At 41.1% G+C, this 23608-nt stretch overlaps 3 protein-coding genes and 1 long non-coding RNA gene across 6 annotated transcripts in view; 1 reads left to right on the forward strand and 3 right to left on the reverse strand.

Moving 5' to 3' along the window:
• LOC137781820 (forkhead box protein O6-like) overlaps positions 1–4805 on the reverse strand; it is a 29141-nt gene extending 24336 nt beyond the window's left edge. Inside the window, exon 1 of the mRNA XM_068570826.1 lies at positions 3416–4805. Within this exon, the coding sequence (XP_068426927.1) occupies positions 3416–3904 (489 nt within the window). The 5' untranslated portion in view covers positions 3905–4805. The remainder of the gene's footprint in view (positions 1–3415) is intronic.
• Positions 4806–9823: 5018 nt separating this feature from the next.
• med18 (mediator of RNA polymerase II transcription, subunit 18 homolog (yeast)) lies at positions 9824–11868 on the reverse strand. Of its 3 annotated transcripts, none has more exons than XM_068570375.1 (3): positions 11786–11868; positions 11134–11234; positions 9824–10481 (listed from the first exon to the last, which is right to left on the reverse strand). In XM_068570375.1, exons 2-3 carry the CDS (start codon positions 11204–11206, stop codon positions 9925–9927), a joined length of 630 nt encoding a protein of 209 aa, XP_068426476.1. In that variant the 5' UTR covers positions 11207–11234; positions 11786–11868; the 3' UTR covers positions 9824–9924. The 3 variants fall into 3 exon arrangements, with proteins under 3 accessions (XP_068426476.1, XP_068426477.1, XP_068426475.1); XM_068570376.1 differs by lacking the exon at positions 11786–11868 and adding an exon at positions 11407–11775; XM_068570374.1 differs by lacking the exon at positions 11786–11868 and adding an exon at positions 11328–11775.
• Positions 11869–13572: 1704 nt separating this feature from the next.
• On the reverse strand, positions 13573–13967 carry LOC137780856 (uncharacterized). The gene is made up of 3 exons (XR_011077177.1): positions 13919–13967; positions 13754–13794; positions 13573–13663 (listed from the first exon to the last, which is right to left on the reverse strand). It is a non-coding gene; the product is annotated as an uncharacterized lncRNA (long non-coding RNA).
• Positions 13968–16488: 2521 nt separating this feature from the next.
• On the forward strand, positions 16489–23520 carry cyp4t8 (cytochrome P450, family 4, subfamily T, polypeptide 8). Its single transcript, XM_068569998.1, has 12 exons — positions 16489–16715; positions 17551–17695; positions 17856–17900; positions 17989–18116; positions 18293–18417; positions 18547–18701; positions 18869–18975; positions 20172–20362; positions 20500–20633; positions 20951–21015; positions 21228–21310; positions 22200–23520. The coding sequence occupies exons 1-12, from the start codon at positions 16524–16526 to the stop codon at positions 22375–22377; spliced, it is 1548 nt and encodes a 515-aa protein (XP_068426099.1). The 5' UTR covers positions 16489–16523; the 3' UTR covers positions 22378–23520.
• Positions 23521–23608: the final 88 nt, after the last annotated feature.

A 23608-nucleotide genomic window follows, 5' to 3' on the forward strand; every position in this document is an offset into this window, starting at 1 on the left:
CTGATCTGCCTAAATTCGGTCAGAAAAGGAAGCCCTGTGACCTTTTGCCCTGTTGGGCCTGCACAGACTGCTACAAAGACATTTTATAAATAATGGTCTAGTCTCTTGGATTAAAGTGTCTGAGTGACTGCCTGGCACCCTTGCTGACCTGCTGTGCAATCCGCTGGCAAATGACTGCCCAAGCGCCGCAAAAAGCTGTAAATACATGCAGGGGAAACTGTGTTGTGCAATACAGCTGGCAGAAATTGACAACAAAAGTTAACGTGATGATATTTTAGAGGAATGCATCACACATGTATGTTTACATATACTATATGACACCAAAAGCATTGGTGTATTATGGCTTATTGTATCCCATAACCTTCCCTGCTGACATATACAATAAAGCAACCCCCAACTCCACCCAAGCATAACAATGGCAGTGTCTAACCCCTTTGGAGTTAATGAACTTCTGGGCGCCTGAAGGGCAATCCCCACACCAAGTTGCCTTTAAACCCTACCATTAGAGGCATTATGAAGTCAAATGCAGAATCCTCTGCAGTGACATGCTGTCAGACCAATCAGCGGGCCCAAACACACACGCCTATAGAAGTAGACAGCCCCTCCCCCTTCACTATAGCCCCCACAAAGACACGCAACACTACCAACCCTGACGCTTTGTTCAAATTGACATGTGCTTCTCCCACACACAAATGCAGAATGCATCCACACCCGTGGATATATAGATATATAATTAGTCATGAAGACATAAAACACAACCATAAATACAGGGCTTTAGAAATCGCTAACTTTACAGCATCCTGCACATTTATACGTTTGAGCAGCTTTAGTTAGTTACAGAACACTGGAGAAAAAAAGGCCACTGAAGTTGCTTTTAATCGACACTGCCGTAGTGGCGGGGGAAAGTGTAATCAGGTTCACAAGTCTACAATTCTACGTCACCTCCCTTCAGTAAGGAGGCGATTAAGAAGCCATGACCTCAGAATACTGCAGCTTTCCTAGAAGTCAGAAGCCATTAGGTATTTATAGGAGCTTAATGGCACTGTCCAGGTGTACTGACTGTCTAGCACCCATCATCAGGGCATCAACTCCAACCCCCCTCCCCCCTCCCTACACACACACACACACACACCCTACCCCGCCTGCCTGCCTCCTACGCTAATTGCCAAGCTATATCACTTCGTTTCATTTCATTTCATCAGCAGCTTACCAACAATTCTTTTGTGTTTTTTTCACATGCCCTGCTCCAACAACAACAACAAAACAGGCCTTTTTGCATCAAATGTTCTCATGCGTGGTAGTGTTGATTGAGATTAAAATGTTGTGGATGATACAAGTAATGTTTTCCAACTCACAAATGCGGCTGTCAAGTATAATTGCCAGATATGATTGTAAAATGACATGTATGAGAGTGCACCTGTGTTGTATGCAAATGAGGGAGGTGGTAGTGTGACGTGTTGTCCTCGTGGGTTCATGCATTGATTCTGAACATGTGACCTAATATCAATCTTGTTAAACTTGGTCTTTCGAGCTGCCTGCAAGTAATGTTACTGTCAAACTCTTATAAAACATGTTTTATGTGTCCACTCTGAAGCTTATTGAAATAATGTAATACATTTGTCAAACTCTGAACAACAACAAAAATGGGCTTCATTATGTATTCATAATCCTTCAAATAATAAAAAAAATGGTATTCTCATTTGATGAGCCTGGTTCACAAAGTTGAACACATTTATTGCAAAAGCCAGGGCAGGCCGTTGCATCAGAAATTAGCGTTTTACATGCACACATTCTGCTCAGTGAATATTTCCACAAAGCTGTAGGTTTGGTTCCTGTAAGTGAGCTACACATGTGACTCCTAAGTGTATGTTTACAATGCAGTTCTATCTGTGACCAAAACCAGGTCAGCCCTGTTACCGACATTATGGCTGCATGCTTTAAACGACTTACCTAATGCCCAGTCATTACATGGAATGGGCCCCATGTCTCGCCTGTGGCCTGAAATAGCCCTGGACCTCAGACTGCCACGGCCACCCCTCCCCCCTTCCTCCTAATTTGCAGTTTCATAAGTAGCAGACTAGGACTTTAGCGCTAAAGATAAAGAGGCCCCGTGGTGGCACTCTTGGTGCTAATGAGTCAGAGTGTACCTGAAGTCACACCTTATCAGAGTTCACTTTAATGGGACAGACAGGTTTACGGTGTCAGTCAGGTACTTGTGATTAAAGCTGATCACAGAGCAGTAACAGAGTTTATGTTATAATGCAACAGCAACACAACAACTTGAGAACCAACTGGAAGACAAAAATATGAATGCCTGTTGTTGGACACATCCCATTTTGGGGGGATTTTGATTATACTTAATTGTGTGAATGACACACCCTGATAGTTCTGAGCGGCTTGAAACCAGGTGAAGCAGCCAACTTAATCACTCCTGTAAGTATTTAATGGGATATCTTAGCAATCAGCATTAACAGCCGATTCAATAATGGGTTTATGCTGGAAACACGATTTGGCTATATAGCACACGTGAAGTCCTGTTCAGTAGTCTTGATTTAGTCAAACAAACAAAAAAAGAGTAAACTGCACGATTCTGATGACTAACAAGTCATGGGTAAGAGCTATCACACTGTACAGCCTCGTACTCCTCACACATTGGACATAAGTCTTTTCAGCTGCAACTTAAGGTCTCAGCTCAGCACAGGTGCACCATGAGGACAAGCACTGCTGCCCTGCTGATCTCCCTGCCGATCTCCCTGCCCCTTCTCCCTGTCCTCAGATGGCCATAATGAATAGCAACATGATGAGGCTGATAGCATGGGCAGATGTCCAGGAGCTTTCTAGGCTCTCAGCCAGATAGGCAGCGGTGGTGGTGGACTGTGGTCAACAGTGAACTCCCGTCTGAATAGTTACGTTGTGGACAGCTGACCTGTGATCACCTACAAGTGTCCCTCTGTTGATGTGTTTTTAGAACTGATAAGTAGAAAATGTGTGCCGCTATTTGCATGAAAATGCGCTGAATGGATTGTAACTGACTCATTTACTCGCAGCAGATATGGAAATGAATCATTAACCATTGTGGCACTGCTCCTGGTGAAAGGATTTCATGCTCTACTACGGACGCTGTTGCTTATCATGAGCTGCTCTGGGATAAGCAAAGCCTTGTTACACACACACTGCACTCCAGTCTATTACATTCTGCCATCAACGATCTATTAGGATGACTGACAGCTGTAATGAACTAAGACAAGATAACGCATGGCACATTCATGCGTAACCGACACGGAATCCCATGGTGACATGTGTATGGCACGAGGGGTGGAAAAAAATGTTAATGGCTTAGCGAATAGGAATAATATTCGCTAGTATCACTCTGTGATTAACACGTCAAACGCCAGACATGCGTTTTATTCCTTACCTTCCAGCCAGCTGAGCTGTTGCTGTCGCCCTTATCCTTGAAATAGGGCACATAGCGGACCATCCAGTCGTATATCTGTGACAGCGTGAGTCTCTTTTCTAGGGTGCTCTCGATGGCCCGGGTAATGAGATCCGCGTAGGACTGGTTCCCCCACGCGTTCCGCCGCGAGGATTTGGCTTTGCGCAACGGTCCGGTCACATCGAGCGTCGCGCCAGCCAGGCATGGGTGCGTCGCGCCCGTGGATGCCGGGGCGCCGGCTGGATGCTTCAGCTCTCCCGGCGTTCCGCCCACGAGCCCCGCTATGCAAGCCGGGACGTCCTCTGGTTCCACCTTGATGTTGGCCAGTGGAAGACCCCCGCTGACCTCGTGTCCACCAGGGAAATCCTCCGGGCATGGCAGCGGCCAGGTGCACGAGCGAGGCCGGCTTTGCGGCTCGAAATCTGAATCAACCTGATGAGCGTCTAATTCGTCGTCCTCCATCATCAACATGTACCCTTCCGTCGAAGAGGGAATTAATCAAATGAAGAGCAAGGGAGGGAAATACCTCCACAATCCCCCAAATATCCAACTGTCCTCAGTATCACTTCACGATGAAATTCGCCTTATAAAGATGCTATTAGGGGTACAGTCTAAATCAATAAGAAGCAATTCAACGGAGTAAAAGGACCATGGTGAATACGAGCAAAATCACAACCTCGCGTGTAGAGATAAGAGAAGTAATAAAAGTAATAATAATTTTTCGTCCATTTTACCTGGAGTAAAATATCAAACGGCGATCAAATTGCGTCTCATAGAATAGTCCACATCACCCCGAGGCAGTCAATCTCAAACGCGTGTCAGCGCCAGTCATGGGGGCTTTGCAACCCAGTTGCAGCAACAGATGACAATTCAGATAAGGAGCATATTTGCAGAGGAGTCGTCGATAAATCCTCCACAAGACAACGGGAAGAATGAGGAAAGAGGGGGAGAAATCACCAGAGCTGCGTTGAGAGCATCCACTGAGGCGATAATGCGTGATTACCGTGAATTATTAAATCTTCCAGTCTGCACGGATTAAGCTGGCAGCGGCACATTCAAGTCCATTCAGCCTGAACAGCACCCAACTGTCTGCAATTATAACGAACAGGCGTGCGCATGTGACGAATCAATACATTCCCAGTCTAAAAAAAATGTAAAGAAAGAAAGAAAATTTAAAAAAAGGGGGAAGAATAGTCCAGCGATCAAATTTCGTATCCACTTGTCAGGTTGATAAAACAGTCTTTTATCACACCTCCTCTTGCTCCCCTCTATCCCCCTCGCCTCTTCTCACTCTCTCAGATCCCACACATGTTCTCATTTGCTTACAACTCGTTCAGTCGATGTGAACCGAGGATGACGCGCCGGCGCTGTAGTGGAGATGCTGCCAATTGGAGTGCGCGCACGAAATCAATACTCTCCGAAGATGATTACAGCGAAACCCCGAACTCCCTCTCTCTCCTCCCTCCCTCTTTTTTCTACCTCTCACTTTCTCTCTCTCTCTGTCTCCAACTATCTCACCATTATCTCTGGTATGAACGATGGGAGCAAACTCCAAATTCTTAATCAAAACTCTGCATAATGATCTCTCTGGCAGAGCGTCACACGGCGCTTTGTGTGCCAGCCTCCCCGTCCAGTGGGGATAGAACAAGACAACGTGAACATGACACAGGGGGAATTTCCTGCATAATCTAGACACGGATTTTTTTTTGTCTTTTAAAAATACAGTGTCTGATCTGTTTTTGTGCGTTGCAAATTGTCCAAAGCAACGTGTGTAGCGTCCAATTGCCCTCCAGGGAGAACTCGACGTGCGCATGAGGTTTCACATCTGATGATTATTTGCGGGCTATACCTCAGCCAGTGTAATTTTCTCTTTCGATTAGACCGATTTAGTCCAGATTAAGAGAGATTAGGTAACCCTAGATTTTAATCCGGGAGGAGTGAGGTGAAATGTTTTTCTTTCTTTTGTTGCTTTTCAGAGGCCAGATTGAAAGATCATCTCCGCTCCGCACTTCATCCAAAGTGAGGAGGCATATAACACTTGCACATCATAATTGAAATCGGATTTGCCAAGCCTCGACGCCAAACACACGCTGTGGCAGACACATCCCCGGTCAGACCAGAGTGCGTAATTCTGCTTCACTGACCGAGGTGGGGATTCCGCCCCTCCAAACCCACCCAGCCCCTCCCCAAATTTAATAGGTGGGCGGGCACAATGGCACAGGTACACAAAACCCATTGGCCGCTTATTTCCTGACATTTGTTTGTTAGAAACGTGGGATGGTAGCCTCACGCAGTACTTCACCTTTCTCCAACAGATTTGCTGAGCTCACAGGCCATTCAGCAACGGTTTAATTCGCAGTTTGATGCACATTCACACCATATGTTGTAGATTGCTATATTTTTTATTCATGGTCTTCTACATGCTTCTACAGACATGTTCTACGCAGTTACAATATATGGTAATATTTGGAAGTCAGGCGGTCGTTTATTGTAAGCAGTTTCACCGCCCATGGGGGGATTCGACTCAAGATATTCCACTTCAGTTTGAGCAAAATCCTCATATTTCAGTGCGACACACTAACGCTCACAAGCACCAGCTAAATAAGTACCTGTGCAGCAAGGTGGCTAAAAATTGCTTGCAGGACCCCGCCCAATTCGTGCAAAATGCGTATGGATGGAAGCTATACTTAAACGTTTCACAACATGGCCACAAATGTGTGCACTCAGACATAAATGATGTTGAGAAATGTGGGTCAAAAATAGCACTTTTAAATGCACGATGTGTCATATGTCATAGAATGATTTAATGCTAAACATCAAGGAGATCAGATGGCTAAAAAGCCTTGTTGGTAAAGGGCTTTGTGTAGAAAGTCAGCAAACCCTACTGCACCTATTATTATATATTATCATTTGGTCAATGCTGGAGAATGACAACTTTTGTATTGCTTGTAATACTTACGATACTTGTTTACAAGTCAAACTCCTGAAAATGCCAGAATGTTGGTGACACAAGACAACACAATGTCTCTTGATTACACATATCGTGAAAGAAGAGTGGACTGAGACGAAGAAGAGGGAGGCCCAGGCAGCACGACTTTAAAAACTACATATGTGTCTGGTTGCCTCCAGGCTGACTGCTACGCTGTTGCCCATACCAGACATTCCAGAGGCAGCGTGGCTGGCTTTAGGCTCCGAGTAGCTGATCCTGGAACAGCATGTTCTGCACAGCAGTAATCACCACAGTCAGCCACAAGCAATGCAGAGCTTTGGGCACGTCAACCCCTCCTCCCCCCCATTCACATACAGAAAGGGACAATCCTCATTTCTACGGCACTGCAGGCGGACGTCCATCACAACCTCACCATGTTGTGCAATGTATCCCCGTCAACCGCTCTGCCCAGCGGGATTAGGATGAGAAGAAGCTGGAGAAGCCACAAGAACACCCATGGGAGATGGATGCTGTTTGGGAAAACCCTGGTTCTCCACCCCTCTCGGCAAACAACCCACACTCTCTAACAAGCATATGGGCTCTCAATGACACATGAAGGAGCGGGCTCAAATCCAAGTGCTGGGAACGTTCCCGAGTAGACGAAGCTGGATTTCACCCCTTCGTGGCACTGGCCCAAAGTAGGATGACTTAAAGACTTCCTGCCCTGAGAAAGAGCCAGCTTTCTGTGGCATCTTGGTATGTGCGCTGCCAACTGAACATCATGTTCATACATGATGTTCAGAGGCAGCGAAGACAATGGATGCCAAGAGTTTTAATTAAGGCTATGTTGTGGAATGGAAAGTAAAGGCACCCATTTCAGAAGTCTAACACAATATGTGTATAACTAACACTATCCGCCTTAGTAAATTAATTATAATGGACAGTTGAAGACCCAGAACAATCAAATGGCCCAAAGACAGAAATCAGTTTGCTCTTCTCATACCCAAAAGTGCAGCGAGCATAACTGAACACACTGATGATGTCAAAGATAATTTTAGTGGAGGCAATTGACCGGTTTCATTGATGTACTGACAATTGTGGACTCCAAATCAAGATGTATGTCTGAAACTAGTACAATAACAGTGTACCTTCTTTATACTACAATTAAGTAAGCTTCATCCTACCAACTTCTTTTCCCTACAAGGACTATACAGACTGGGGTTCCAAGAATGTTGTTGAGGTATTTCTTCTCTACCCCTTATAAGTTCAGTAATGATTGTTATCTGAAGAAAAAATAGCTAAATTAAATCAAAGCTCGTTAAATTGCATATTGTATAAAACCAAAACAGAAAGAACACCTGAGGAAATCTGTGTTTTATCTCAAATAAAATGATTGACAGTGTGCTCTTTTTCCCTGATAGTCTGTAATACTGGAAACATTTATTCATCAATCTTTTCTATCATATTGATTAAAGATACTATAATTAACTTTTGTCTGGTTATCAGACAGTTTTAGTCTAGTACTGATGATCCACCGAGGAAATATTGGCTATTTCTCCAATCATCATCGGGTCAGATTCCCTGCAAAAATCTGACTAAACGATTCACCACAAACTCCTTCAGCTCCGGCTCGCTGTGTGCAGACCCACAATGAAAAGCAATCAATTTGATGATCAGTTACATCCTTTAACCTCTTATAAGGGTTATCAGGATGTTTGTACATGTAGTGGAATTGGCGTCACTCCAGTCTGTTTCTTGAATTAAACCATGCAGAATTTGATATCGCTGTCGGCAACAAGTTCAATCCCTCACTCGTGCAAGTTGGTTAGTTGGCTACATCCACAATAGCCGAGCAGGCCTGATGCCAAGACACTGATTAGCCGAGCTGTGCCCCTGTTCTCCAGGCAATACGGAGTGGAGGTGCAGTGGGAGTCCAGCTCATCACCAAAGAACACCGTGCTTAACACAAGTTTAAGTGGAAGAAAGCCAACAGACTGTAGTGTATCCATGCTGGACATATAAAGCCTTGGGCGAGGAGGAATCTGCCTCTTTAATACATAATTCACACAGAGCTGAAACATGCTTTAGTCCTAAGGGCCAGTAGTTGGCTTGTGATTGTTGGAACATAAAACTGTCTTCATCAGATATTCCAGTCTCTTACTGTCCACTTTGTGTACCAAACTATAATATTGGGTTTGATTTTAGCCACAATATAATGTACACGTTCAATCGTTTAAACTGTGTTTTTCAAGGTGTATTTTATGCTTGTGGAAGCAATGTCACCTCACCTTTCCACCTCAGCGAGCTCATCCTCATCAGCCTTGATATGCAGGTAGGTCAACATGTAGAGACAGCCATCTGCCCTCGAGCTCTCCCTTCAGACATGGTCGCTTTACATTGCAACCCCTGCAAATGCATCTTCCTGTGCGGGTATTATTAGAAGCACTCATGTCTTATTGCCCACACTATTATCATAACTGACAGGATGTGCATTAGTTACTTCAGTCTCCGCAGCAGATTGGCCATAATGTTGACACACTAGTGTACAAGCCATTTTGAAATTTGGCATGAAGAGGGAGGATCCTGAGGCAGCTTTAGTGCTTTCATGTGTAATAGTCCCAGCTCAAGTTCCCATGAAAGAGGCACTAATGGGTTAACAGTAGAAAGGAGAAGGGAAGAGAGGGAAAATCAATGCTTTTGTTGAGGGGAAGAAAGAACGGCTTTCACAGGTCTATGTATCATTAAGCAATTGAGAAAGGTAATTAGAGTGGGGGGAAAAGATGTGCAGATCTCACAGCTAATTATTTCCATGGCAACCACAGCTCCTGTAGATGATCTGAGGTAGCATTTAGCCGGCAAGACAGATCGCTTCACAAAGAGCAAGAGAGACCCCTAGTGGGAGAAAATGAATCATAATGTAAAAAATGTTTCTTTAGGAAAACTCAGGTCTTTGTGCAACATTCTTAATACTCGGAAAGAACGGCTACAATTTAGAGGAAGAGAGAGAGAGCGAGAATCTGATAAACTGATATAAAACTTTGTGTTAAACCCGCCAAAGAGAGGATTAAATCTAGGTATGTTTTATTATTACAACGATCATAATCGAAAAATTAAACCAATTAAAAAAATAAAAAGGCCAGGAGCCACTCTGAGAAATACATGTCAAGATGCAAAAATCTACTCTTAGAACAAATATAGCTAGCCTGGAAGTTGTTTTTTAGCAACACTTTTACGGTTCTTCTAATAATCCCCAAACACATCACTATTATTTCTTCTGGAAACAGTCAATTCCACTGCATCAAGTGGGTTACAACTAACAATGTAGATGAATCTCTAATGAGTTTAACCAAACCGCATCAATTGAGGAAAAATTAATAATTCAAAACTTATGTATAATATTTTGTGTGACTGTAGTCATTTCCAGCTCACATAACAAATTGACCAGATGTGTAAACGTAAAGTCAAAGTTGAATTGCATTTAATTTCTGTTCAAATGTAAACATAAAAAAGAAATGTGTTTGTCCATAGTGGCTGAAGATTACTTGACCCTAAATGATGTCATTCAATGTCTCTGTTTGCTGGGGTCAATCTTCTCAAGGTGAACCAGAGGTTTAAGCTGCTCAGCAAAGCTGCGCATTTCCTCTGACATAGTGTCCTGACCAGCGGGTGCCAACACACTCAGCTCCACCAGGTATGAAAGTGATAGCCGTTCTGTGTTGTCCGTGTTTCCCGGTACCAGGATCCGTGACAGCTTGCTAACCACAATTTTCATAGCACCTTTGCGGAATATGTGCCCATTGGCCACAAACTCGTGGTCCATGCGGAAGCCCATCTCATTGAGGAACTCCGGCAGGCTGTGAGAGGCAGCCACGTCAACACAGTTGCGCACCAGGGCGTGACGGCTCTTGTCTCCCACTTCGGGTTGGCCTAGGTAGCGTAGGTGCCATGGTGATGTGGGGTGGGAGAGGGACCTCCGGGCACGCAGAATGAATGGGTTCCCTTGTTGGCCTTTCAGAAGATAAACCAGTTCATGATCTGTAAAAGTCTCAGGTTCCATGTTGTCACACAGACCTCGAAGGCGATGCAAGAGGCTTTCCAGTGCTTGGTCATACACACTGCCTGCGTTGATAAGGGGTAGAGAAACAAATGCATGTATATATAAGCGTAAAAGAAAGTGGTGTGCACAATATATAGCATTTACATGTTATCTACACAATAAAAAACAATGCTTCAACATTACATCAGCTGAGACTACAAACACAGCAAATGTTCTTCAGAATTAAGGTTAAACATATTGTGTCATCTTTTTACACTAGGTTGGTAGTATTGCAGTCTCATACAACACTGTAATACATCAGTCCTGCAATAACTCCTACAGTCGTGAAGAAGATAATATTCAGTTGTTTTATCAAACTGTTAAAAGGGGTGATGATTCAACCTGATGTTTAGACTGGATTAAGGGGTAATGTTGAATTCTAACACATTTTTAGGGTCTCTAATATATGGTTCACCCCATTTAAAACAATGAGGGCAAACTAATTTAGAATATTTTGGGACAACTTGTAAAACATCAATCTCCGCCACAACAATCAACCAAATTATGATTTAGCAGTTACGTTTACAGCACTTTCAAGCACAAACACATGCTCTCACCCCGTAGTGATATACAACTAATCAAATTTTTTAATTGCACCATTCTATCCTACAGGCCATGTAACAAGCTAACACGTATGGAGAGATGTTTCACTTGCTGATTCTGGCGTTAGCTCACCTTGCAGCAAATACTCCATCATATTGATCGCTCCTCCGGTGACCGGCATCACTGAAACAGGAGGGGCTTCCATATTTCCTCAGGTACCAAGTGTCTTTTCTCTGTAAAAAAAAAAAAAAAAAGAAAGAAAGTGCATTTCAGTAAGTTAGCTACATCTGCATCCTCGCAATTAGTCAACATAGAAGTTATTGTACCTGGCAATTAGTGCAAGATTAGCTGCATCTAGCGAGCAGGCTAGCTAGCTAGCTCTCAAACGGTAGTTTGATTCATTACATGAAAAGTGACAAAATGCAACTCTTCGCTTGATGGGGAACACAGGCCCAACGTCAGAGAGTCCGTCTTCTGCAAAAGCTCCACAATAAAGACCGAGGATCCACAGGCCTCTGTTCAATTGACACACGGCTAGTAACAATAACACACGGCTAGTAACAATAAGGGCCAGCTCGCTAGCTAGCAGCTAGCATCGGTTAGAGACACAATAGCGTGGTGTCAACGTGAGCTAAGCTACTGTACTTGAATGGCATCCCAAATGTATATGAATGAAAACAAAGAGGCGTTTAAGACAAACAAAAACTATTCAATCAGCTTGGTTTATTGTCGGAGAGATAAAGAATGAACACAGTCGACAACAGTGAAAAGAAATTGATCTTACTTTTCTCCTTCTGTCTCTTATACCGCTGCTGATCCAACTTTGAAGCACATTATCGCCACCTACTGGAGGCTCGTGTGTAGATTTCTTCTTCTACAGACGTATATGTGGCAGAGTAGATGCAAATGTGTCTTCCGCATTTTCTTTAACTCTATCGTTACCACACTTGTCACTGATTCTTTTGCCCAGCACAAACATGGAGCAAGGTTAACCTGTGTTAACCACTCTTTGTCTTTCGGTGATTGTTTTCTTTCTTGTGGTCTTATCTTTATCATGCTTTAAAGTAGTTCTACAGTCTGACTGAGACGTTTGTATTTTGTGACACCTTTTTCAATTTCTACATCTTCATTCCACTTTTTCTGCCACCTCTATATTTATTTTCTTTCAATCACTAGTTTCCTTCTCCTCTGCCCGTGGTATTGATCCAGTATTTCATTTCGTTTGGCCTTATTTGCACACTTATCAGCAACTCATTCCCTTTAGGAACAGCACATCTGCACCACCTCTGTGTAGTCTTAGCAAACATAAAAAGTTCAATGAGTGAATATATATATATATATATATATATATATATATATATATATATATATATATATATATATATATATATATATATATATATATATATATATATATATATATGTATATATATATATATATATATTGTTTGACTGTGTGCTTTTTATCGACAAAGGCTTGGTCTGAGCCATTTCTGACCTCTTCCCCCCACTGCAAACCAATGATGGCTGCCACTATCTCAGCTGTACTGATGGTCCGACAGCCTTTTGGAGATAGATATATGGAATTCTGGAATATAAACAGGTATTTCCACAATCTTGTTTGAGTTTAAGACAACTGGGAGAACTTTTCCTAATGGAGGCACTCGTTTCAACTACCACTTCAGCCTCTTTCTGTTTATTTTTCTTCCCTAAAATAGTTATCCACTTTCAAAAGTGATGGAGAAAGTGAAGTAATGGTAGTTTAGGGATTGTGTCCACATAATTCAAAGTAAAACTCCTCCATACAAAAAAAATGCAAGCAGTAACCAAAAATGACTATCACTAAGCTGTATTTCCGTATTAAAATACACATTCTCAATATTCACTTGTGCATGAGGGCCTCTTTCATTGTATTGGCATATCTTTGGATGCTCATTAATATACACTAATGTGCAAGCAATGATGGCAGAACTAATCACATACATAAAACTAACAATCTCAAGTTTGTAAAAGTACTTTATTACTCTTCCAAGTAAAAGCGCTGCAAACAAAATATTTCCCAAAAGTGCAGAATTAGATATCAAATGTCCACATAGATACATATATACATGGACATTTTATATCTAATTTTTTTTTAAAAACACTTTGACACAGTACACTATAAATATAGTTTCCACTGAATGCACTGTAGCAGCATCGAAAGACACAAGTAATATAAATATATTTTTCATAAAACAAATTATCAATCATAAGTATCAAACCTAAGTTTCCCAAAGGAAAAGGTGTTTCTGTGCTGGAAAGAAAAAGGAAATCAACTAATAAATTCATTTTTTTACATTGTGTAGTAGATAATTTAGTCAGCGCTCATCACAGCTGCTGCATGGATCATTTCACCCAGTGAGGAAACTTCTCCATCAAAGAACTCATGCACCCAATGCGTGAAGCTTTCCCTTCAGGTGAAGTCACAAACACGTTTTACTCATCCAAGGGAGCCATCATTTTAAACAGTTGCATCTATGGAACAATTTAATTCTTGACTTTTTGTTTTTACTTTTATTTGACTATACACAAGACTGTCTCTGGAAGTCATAGGATGATTTGTTGTCTGAGCAGTTCTCCTAAACACAATTGATGAATAAACCACTGAAGTCTCCTCTTCCACCTGCAGAAAGAAGTAAGACTGTTATGTTCATTGCTGCATGGTATAGTGTTAGGTTATGCCATCGTCATCATCATCATCATCATCACTTACCTCATCATTCAAGCTACAGCAACAAAAGTAAACAGGACACGCTGTGAAGAGACGGAAACAGAAAAAGAATTTGGGGGGGTGTCATAAGTCTACTTTTTTTTCAAGGCACCTAACCACAAAACAATAAATAGGAAGTTCAATATGACAAAAACCTGCATGCTCTACCTGCCAGCAATTTTTGTCTGTAGCAAATTAAAAGTGGAATTAAAATAAGAGTCGTAAGGGCAGCTGATGTTGCATAAATAACTGCCATCAGATATCCAGGCTCTGTAGAAAAGTCTGTAAAAAAGAAAAGAAAACACACAATTTTAATTCCTTTGATTCGGCCCAAGAACTCTTTGAAGAGACATACAGAAAAACACCCACCTGTTGAGACGTTGAGAGCGTGTGATGACCTGTGAGTGCTGTTAACTGTAATGTGTCCATAAAACATCTGCTTTGCGCTGCAATTTAAAGAGCCATTTGAATCTACAGGCACGGATATTGTCCTTGTGCCTGTCTCCACATTTATCGTGCTGTTTGCTTTGATGTGACTGAATTCTATGTCACACATCACAGCACAAGAAACCCCACTGTTGTGTACTGTGATACGGAAAAAAAAAAAGATTTTAGGTAATAACATTACATTTTGACATAATACATTGTATGTGTGTTTCTCACCTGTTAGTACACACAAGTTGATGGTGAGTAGCTTCTGCTTGTGTCCATCACATCCACTTTTCCAACAGGTATATTTCCCAGCATCTGCTCTTTTGACATTTACAATGTATATAGACTTGTTGTAAGTCCCAAAGTCTTGTTCTGGTCCTCGTCCGGAGTTCCTGATTGCATTCGTGTGACTTGCTTCAAATGTCCATTTTAAGTTAAGAAAATCACCTGGACATGGAAAAGTAAAACTGATGCCTGCAATAACGTAGAATGTCTGACGAATTTCTCTCAGAATTTCTGAAAATAAAAAAAAGGTATTGTTCATATGAGAAAGGGATTAGTTTTGGCAAAATGTTTATCACTTCATACGAAAATCTGTTTGGTGGTTTTATTCAGTTTTAAAAGAACAATTTATGACAATCCCAATAATTCTGACCTTTCTTCACGCTGACGATTGTGGGCGGTTGATTCCAACAATTGTCTTGAAAACAATTTTCACACCAGTAAAGGCCTTGATCCTCCTCTGTGAAATAGTTGATGACCAAAGAACCATTGTTTGGCACCTTCATTCTCGAGCGAAAGAGCAGCTGATGATGCTCTATTCCCGTCTTATCTTGAAAATATATCACGCGGCTTTGTTCGTCTTTCTTGTAGGACCATTTGAAAGAGTTTGAATCACTTCTGTAATGTTGACAAGGTATCACAGCTTGACATCCCAGCGAGAACAGAAGGTGCATAGTGGCTGCCAAAATACAAGTTTTCTGTTACACACTAGGAGTATTTTGACAAATGTAAAATATGAATAACACATACTTTCGAAATCACATTCTAAATGAAAGGTTATATGAATGATTTAGTCCGTTTCTTACCGTTTCCTGAGGTAAAGAGGGATGAATTCCAAATAATAATAAGTAGAAAAGCAAAGCCTTTTTGCATTGTGCAAGCAACAAAACACAGATCAAAGACTGTGCATGGCACGAGAAGGTTTTAGATTGAGCACTTTGACTACATTCACAGTGACACATCGGAAGTGGTCCAACAGCCAAAGCAGTGGAGCTTTGTCGTGGTTTCCCCCCACACTACTGTTCTTATGGCGTGGCATTTTTCACACCTTGTTTTCACGGAGCAGACAATCATAACAAGCAGTGTTGGAATGGAAAAGTTTACATGACATGAGCAATATGAATCAGATGTGAGCAAGACAAACCGAAGGTCTTCAAACACAACTCTGTTAACTGCCAACTGCAAAAGTTCTCTGACGGCTCTGCAATTGTCGGCCTCATCTCTGCCGATGATGACAGTGAACAGACAAGGAACTGAACCAGGACTTTATAGGATGGGCCAGCGGAACGGCCTCCACATCAACTCTGAAAAACCAAAGAGTTGGCGGTGGACTTCTGCCGGGGTAAACACTCTCCTCCGGCACCAATGAACATCCAGGGAATGAATATTGAGATTGTGAAGTCTTATAAGTACATGAGTGTTCACTTGAACAATAAACTGGACCAGACCGATCACACTCATGCACTTTATAAAAATGGGACAAAGCAGACTCTTTCTACTGAGGAGACGGAGGTCTTCAGGAGTGCAGAGAGCACTGCAGTAACAAATATATAACTCTCTCTAAATAACCTTGCGGTACTGAATGCAAAAGACCCAGAGCCAGAGACAGAAAAGAGACAGAAAATATTGAATTGACAAAGCATCAAGGAGACTTCCCCATAGAAAGCCTAAATGCGGAGATTAAAGTAATACATTAAAACATTTTTTTTTTTAAATGAACAAGCAAAGAAAATAAACAAAGGGCTAAATTGCATCATCAGGTAGGTCAGTGGAGTGGTATGCATTAAAAAAAGTTGTCACAAAATATGTTGACAAATTCTGAATAAACCTCCACTGCACACAAACCAAATGTACCTACTCCAAGAAAGGAAACTCAAACCAGAAAAAAAAACACACACACACGCGCCAGTCCATTTGAGAGTCGGTTCGAGCCCACTCCACCGCTTGCGATTGCGTCATACTAACGTGACCTACTTCAGAGTTTGTTGCGCACATCTCTGTTCATCTCCAAAGTGTGTTCAAAGAGTCGTTACTTCAGTAGAGCTCAAGCTCAACCGGAATGGAGTCCGCTGTAGACTTCGCGGCATCGCATTTGGGCTGGCCTCAGACGCTTCACGTGTTGGCTCTACTTGGTCTTGTCGCCGCTGTCTATAAGGTCTCAGTGTTACTCGCTCAAAGAAGACACATGCTCCGAAGCGTTGAAGCTTTCCCCGGACCACGCGCGCACTGGCTTTTTGGACACGTGAATCAGGTAATTCAGAAACTGTAGGAAAGTGCAATTTGTTGGACGGTGCATGTGTGCTTATATTCATACTTCACTTCGGTGAAGTAAGCCATCATTATCGGTGCGGACGTCTATTCCTCCTGGTGTTACGGTACGGGTGCTTGGATAGCCCAAAAAGCCCCCAGATATGCCGTGTATTGAAGCAATTGGTCAATTTGATTTAATAAGTAAAAAACAACGTTGTACAAGCCACCGTACAGTAACATTGCGTATAAAGGTGCATTATATTTCAAAGGACTCCAGTGAAAAAAAAACACAGTTATATTGTACCTGTAGTTACCTTGCAGATACATGCATTATAACTATTAGCCAATTTTTGGCTTATACATACACGTTTGCATGTTGTTCATTGTTGCGTTGTCCCTTATAAATAAGTAAACATGTAACTTACAAAATGATTATGTATTTTTTAATACATAGTATTTAGGGAACTGACTCAAATTACCTTCACCTTGACCAATGTCAACATGTAAATGCTGGATATCAGTTTCTAATGAGGCTTAACTTTTTTAATTGTAATAAGGGCTTTAAAGTATCTATTATGTATCAAACTTTTTTAAAGAACCAATGTATAAAGTACTTTTACTTTCTGTATTCTGATGTACATTTTTTATATTATATTATTTACTTGTATTCAAGTAAACATGTTTAATGCAAACAATGTGAAACAATTGAGTACTTAATGTTGTGGTTTGCTTCAAATCAGCGTGTTAGAGTAGTACAGGCGACCCAACTGTCTTCCCACAGCTACAGGATGGACAGGGTTGGTTACGCTTTCTACTTGTCTACATTTCTCTTTCAGTTCAAACAAGATGGGGAAGACCTCTACAGGTTTTTGAAATGGGGAGAGTCCTACCCATATGCTTTCCAATTGTGGTTTGGTCCCTTTTTTTGTTTCGTCGCTATTCATGATCCAGATTATGTGAAAACGGTACTGGCATCAACAGGTGAGTGAGCGATTGCTATTTTCTGTACTGATGTGATGCACTAAGAGATCAGTGATGTGAATTTAGTGCTTTGTATAGTGTCCGACAGAGGCGATGGTGACATTTTTTCTACAACCCAAAGGCAATGTAACATCATGTGTATTTGTTTGTCTCCTAACAGAGCCAAAAGATAATGTTTCGTATGGTTTTATTATGCAATGGATTGGTAAGGCCGCTTTGCCCTTCCCCTACATATTGCAGTGACAACAGAATTGTTTACTCACTGACACACATGCATGGCTGTCTGTCTTTAGGTGAAGGCTTGTTGGTGTCACAAGGTCCGAAGTGGTTTAGACACAGAAGACTCTTGACCCCAGGTTTCCATTATGATGTTTTGAAACCATACACAAAACTGATGTCAGACTCTACTAAAACTATGCTGGTATGTAAATGACTATTAGTCAATTCATAATAAGTAAACAAAGACCACAATGGTGTAGTAATGTTTAGAAAATCTAGACAAAAAAACTTGTGTCAGCGTTGGTTGAGCTCATGAGAGTGTTGGAGTTTTGTCCATCTCCTGCAAAGATGTCACATCTGTTCTCTCACTGTTGTCAGGACAAATGGGGAAGATATGCAAGCAGCAATGAGTCCTTTGAACTGTTTGAACATGTGAGCCTCATGACACTAGACACCATCTTGAAGTGTGCCTTCAGCGACAACAGCAACTGTCAGACTGAGAGGTAAATTCATAACCAAGTTTGTCCCGCCAGTCACAGGTTCTGGTCTCGGTTCTCAATTGTTTCCTGCTTCAGCTGCCTGCATCATGAGTGCAAGACATTTAGCTTTCAATGCACATGTTCTTATTTCAGTGGGAAAAATGCATACATCAAAGCAGTGTATGACCTCAGTTACCTCGTTAACCTGCGGCTCCGGACATTTCCATACCACAGTGACATCCTTTTCTACATCAGCCCACATGGCTTTAGATTTAGAAAAGCTTGCAGGGTGGCTCGCAGACATACAGGTAAAACCTTACATTGTTTGCCAAATATCAATCAGACTAGATTTGATCAATTTGCAAGATAACATACCCACAGTACGTTTTTGGTGTATGGTCAATTAGATTCCACGTTGCTGCATTTTAGGATTTAGTCTGCAAATACTCATTCATTGTCTATTACTTTTTTGAAGAGGAAGTCATAAGAAAGAGGAAAGAAGCACTAAAGGAGGAGAATGAGTTGGATCGCGTGCAAGCCAAGAGAAACGTGGACTTTCTGGACATCCTTCTCTTAGCAAGAGTATGTGGTAACAATTTTAAATAACTACACATTATTTAGTATTAGCAAAAGCATGAGTAGAACACTTAATTCATAATGTATATCATTTATTTATTAGTAATTCATGAACACAGTTATGAATGTTTTATTCTTTATTAATAAGCTTGCCTATTATGATTGGGTGTTCATACTATACATTACAGATTCGTCATTTGTAAATTAAGTAATAGCCCCAAAGTGCCCCGCACGGGAATGAGCCCTTTGAGGATTTAGCAGGTCTGTGTTCAAGTAGTGATATGAACCCCAAATGAGTTCTAATACTTGTGTTATTTTATATCTTTTTTTTCAGAATTGTTTTGTGAAAAGATTTTTTTTTTAAATAAAAAAATACCACATTTTAATCTTTACTATAAACACCTAGCAAGATCTAAAAAAGATTTCCTGACCGTGCATTTTCGAGCCGCTCCGAGTGTTTTCAACTCCTCGGTGAAAGGCCGAAACAACAACCTACAAAGTTGAAACACCCCGCTTTGAAAAGATAATGAATGACCTAAAGAACCAGAATCACAATAAAACAAAGCCTTCAATAATGTTAAATGCGATGCATTAAGTGTGCAATACCTTGTTGGATTCGTACAGGCTCGGAGATTTACATAGAGGTGTTTATTGTTGAAATCCGACTTTGTAAAGTGTATTTATTACTAGAAAGGTGAAACGTTACTTTTGCGCGAAAAAATGACAGCAAAGTTTTTTGAGGTTACGGGGTTATGTAATTACATAAACTTAACGGTAATTGTTTTTTTCTGTTCGGATAGATCTCTTCCCACAAGTCTTTACTGTATTTTAGTAACTTAAACCACGTTGTGGTTCCAGAGATCTTGTAGGAAACATCACTTGACCTTTTTTTTTTATCATTTCCTTGTCTGATAATGGGTGCAACAGGTTTTCGGGGGCATGAGGCTCAAAAGGTTAAGTGCTTCACCTTTCACCTGGTGAGATGTTTGTTACCCGTCTCTGGAATTTTCACAACTCAACACTCAACTGGCTGCCCTAATACTTTATCTTTGTATTTTATTTGTTTTCTTATAGTTTCATTGTCAAGTACAGTACTTGTTTTAAAACGTTCTTTACAAATAAAGTATACAGTAGTAGAAGTGGCCCATTCACAAAAGGCATGCTTATTTTTTTTACATTTCTCTCTATTCTCTCACCTTCAGGATGAGAAGCGACAGGGTCTGTCAGATGAAGATGTACGATCAGAGGTGGACACCTTCATGTTTGAGGGCCATGATACCACGGCCAGTGGCTTGTCTTTCATCCTGTACTCGCTGGCCTGCCACCCAGAACACCAGAAGCTTTGCAGGGAAGAGATCACTCAAGCTCTGGATGGCAAGGACACCTTAGCGTGGTGGGCTTACATTGTTGACAGCTTTTTTGTAACGTGCAATGCAAGTCACTGTCACAACAGCTGGATTAGATGACCTTTAGGCTCTCACTTTTTTTGTTTAGAATATTGACAAACTAATGTGTCTGTTTTATTTTAAGGGAGGATCTCAGTAAAATTCCATACACTACAATGTGCATCAAAGAATCCCTTCGCCTTTACCCTCCTGTACCAGGAATATCCAGACTCACCACCAAACCCATGACCTTTTTTGATGGAAAGACTTTGCCAAAAGGTTTGTTACTACTTTTGGAAAGTTCACATACACTAAGTAAGGCAGCATGCTCTTGATTACTTCATAATGTTTACCTCAATGGAAGACTATATTAACTTGTATTGGTTAAGTCTTGGATTGGTTTTCCATAATGGATCTATGGCCTAAGTCCGCCTTGCGTAACATGCAGCATATATAAACATGGATGCTTTAACTGGTTGTAGCAGATTAAAAAAAACCACTTTAATTTATTAAATGTTAGTCTTTTGGGGTTTGGGATTGCACAGAGTCTGTAAAACAAGGTGTACTAAAACCCTTTATCTTTTTCTCATTTGTAGGTTGTTTTGTTGGAACAAGTGTGTTTGGGATTCACAGGAATGCAGCTGTCTGGGAAAACCCTCATGTAAGTCAAGATGATCATCCTGAGCAAATCAACGTGATGGTGGACATAGAATCGAGTAAAGTTCTAACTTTGTTGTGGCGGACCCAACTACATAAAAAGTGACCCCTTCTGCCACTGTGTATTCTCTCACGGTATTAGATTATCAGGGGACGAATAAAGAAAAAAATAAAGGTTTCTTATGCCGCACTGGTGTTTTTGTCTTTTTATCTTAGGAGTTTGACCCTCTGCGTTTTCTCCCGGAGAATGCTTCCAAGAGGTCCCCACATGCATTCGTGCCCTTCTCAGCAGGGCCAAGGTATGTCCTGATCATTTGAACTGGGTCACTATGAACTCGTCTTCCAGCTACACTGGACTCAGTTTGCTACACTGTCACGCACTGCGGACTGAACACCAGCCTCACTTACTTTATGGCAATATAAAAGTAACCTTTTACAACTCAATTGCCTTGCAGTAAAAAACAATTTTGAAAAGCGTGTTGATAGGTAAAGATTATAAGTCACCAGTATGGTGGAAAATCTCCCACATGCTTTGTGCAAGTCTTTTAGGGCTGAAATAAAAGCAGAAGTTGCCTTTGAACTATTCCTCATCTCCACAGTAAAGGCTCAATCATCGCACAGACTGCAAGCGCATACAGGGAACTCACATTCTTCATACCGTTAGAGCACATGGGTGGGAGCAAATTTAGAATCCATATATTTTTATCGTGTCAAAAGGAGTCAGCTGAGGTGGGTCGGGCATCTAATCAGGATGCCTCCTGGACGCCTCCCATTAGAGGTTTTCCAGGCACGTCCAACTGGTAGGAGACCCCAGGACATGCTGGAGGGATTACATCTCCCGGCTGGCCTGGGAACAACTTGGGATCCCCTAGAATTAGCTGGAAAGTGTTGCGGGTGAGAGGGAAGCCTGGGCCTTCTGGGCCTGCTGCCACCGCAGCGCAACCCTGGACAAGTGGCTGACAATGGATGGATGGATGGATGGATGTTTTTATCTCTCCAATCCAAATCCAAATTCGAAAATAAAAATTAGTTGGTACTGACTGTTGGTTTGATTTCTTTGACTTCAAAACAATGTTTGTTTGTTTTTTACTTTGATTTCACTAGTCATGGCATGTTGCTGTCTTCTTGTTGCCTTAAAGCATTTCATGTATCATCATGTTCCTCAAATTGTTTGTTTTCCCCACTCAGAAACTGCATTGGTCAGAACTTTGCCATGAACGAGCTGAAAGTGGCGACAGCCCTGACTCTGAAGAGATACCATCTGATAGAGGATCCTACTCAGAAGCCCAAGTTAATAGCTAGTTTGGTGCTTCGCTCAATCAATGGCATCCACATCAAGATCAAACCTGTACACCCACAAGTGTAAATGCAATAAATCTAAATCTTAAGATCGACATAAAATCACTAATAATGTAAAAAATGACTGAAATACTTTCTTCAGTGGGTGAACATTTTGGGGAGAAATTACTAGTTTGTATTTTAGAATATTCTTCTCACTGGAGCCGTTTTTAAGAGACATTTTTGCACTTCATAGATGAAAAAAAGAATAAGGCCTATATTGTGGCAAGACATTTGCACCAAATAAGTTTAAAATCTCTTTTGTAAATGCATTATCCACTGTAAAATTTTGTTGTGGGCGACGGCTGCACCAGGTCAAAACGCCAAAAGTTGAAGCTGACTTTTCTTTTTCTCGTGGTCATAAAATAATTGCTGTTCAATTAATTTCTGAAAAGTTTACTGCCACTTTGTAAATTGACTTTCGAAGCCGGTCCAAAGTACTCCAGAGGTATCTGATTAATGAATATCTATAGAATAGAATAAAGTATCTGTTCCAAGTCCGTTTGCTGAGAAGTTATTGAATGACTTTCCTGTTTGATGACCTTTCAGGGAAAACAGATACAATTTAACAATATTTAATCATAGTTGAAAACACTGCAGCGTTTTCAGTCAAAAGTAATTCATTTTTTATTTACAGTCATGATTACAAAATCCACAAGGACCAAAAGTCACCAGCAGTTTGTAAAAGTGAAACCTCATCTTTTGTTCTCTGATATCCAACCTTTCACTTATAAGATCCCATGAAATGGAAACTTGAACGATCCATAAAACCGTTCATCTTTAGTGGCGAGACCAAAAGAGAAGTTTAAACGTCTAACCAGTAAGGCCATCTGATCTTTCTGCATGTTCTATCAACTCAACCTTACTTTCTTAAAACTACTTGCCTCTTGTTTAAAACAAGCTTCTTTCAAAAGGCATCATGATGGCCCTGTGATTAAGCTGCATATTTACCACCAATTAAGTGAGAATACCATTTCATGGGACCTTTAAACTTGGAATTACAACCAATTAAATAATGTTCCACCCGTTTGACATGAACAACTGATTTTCTGTTACGATGCAAAGATGGTTCCTATGTCTCAAGTCAGTTCAGGGCAAACTAAATATGAACAGTTAACTGGATAAACTGCACTGTATTCTTTTGCAAGTGAAAGATATTGACCAAGCTACATGACCATTAAAACATACTAAAAACAAACCTGTCTCTACTACCTTTTTTTTTGCCGCAGAGTTGGTATTTGTTTTTGTGCTGCCATTTC

This window comes from Clinocottus analis, unplaced genomic scaffold (assembly GCF_023055335.1).
Source record: "Clinocottus analis isolate CAN_PGR_092001 unplaced genomic scaffold, fCliAna1.0.p SCAF_9, whole genome shotgun sequence".
Taxonomy (NCBI): Eukaryota; Metazoa; Chordata; class Actinopteri; order Perciformes; family Cottidae; genus Clinocottus; species Clinocottus analis.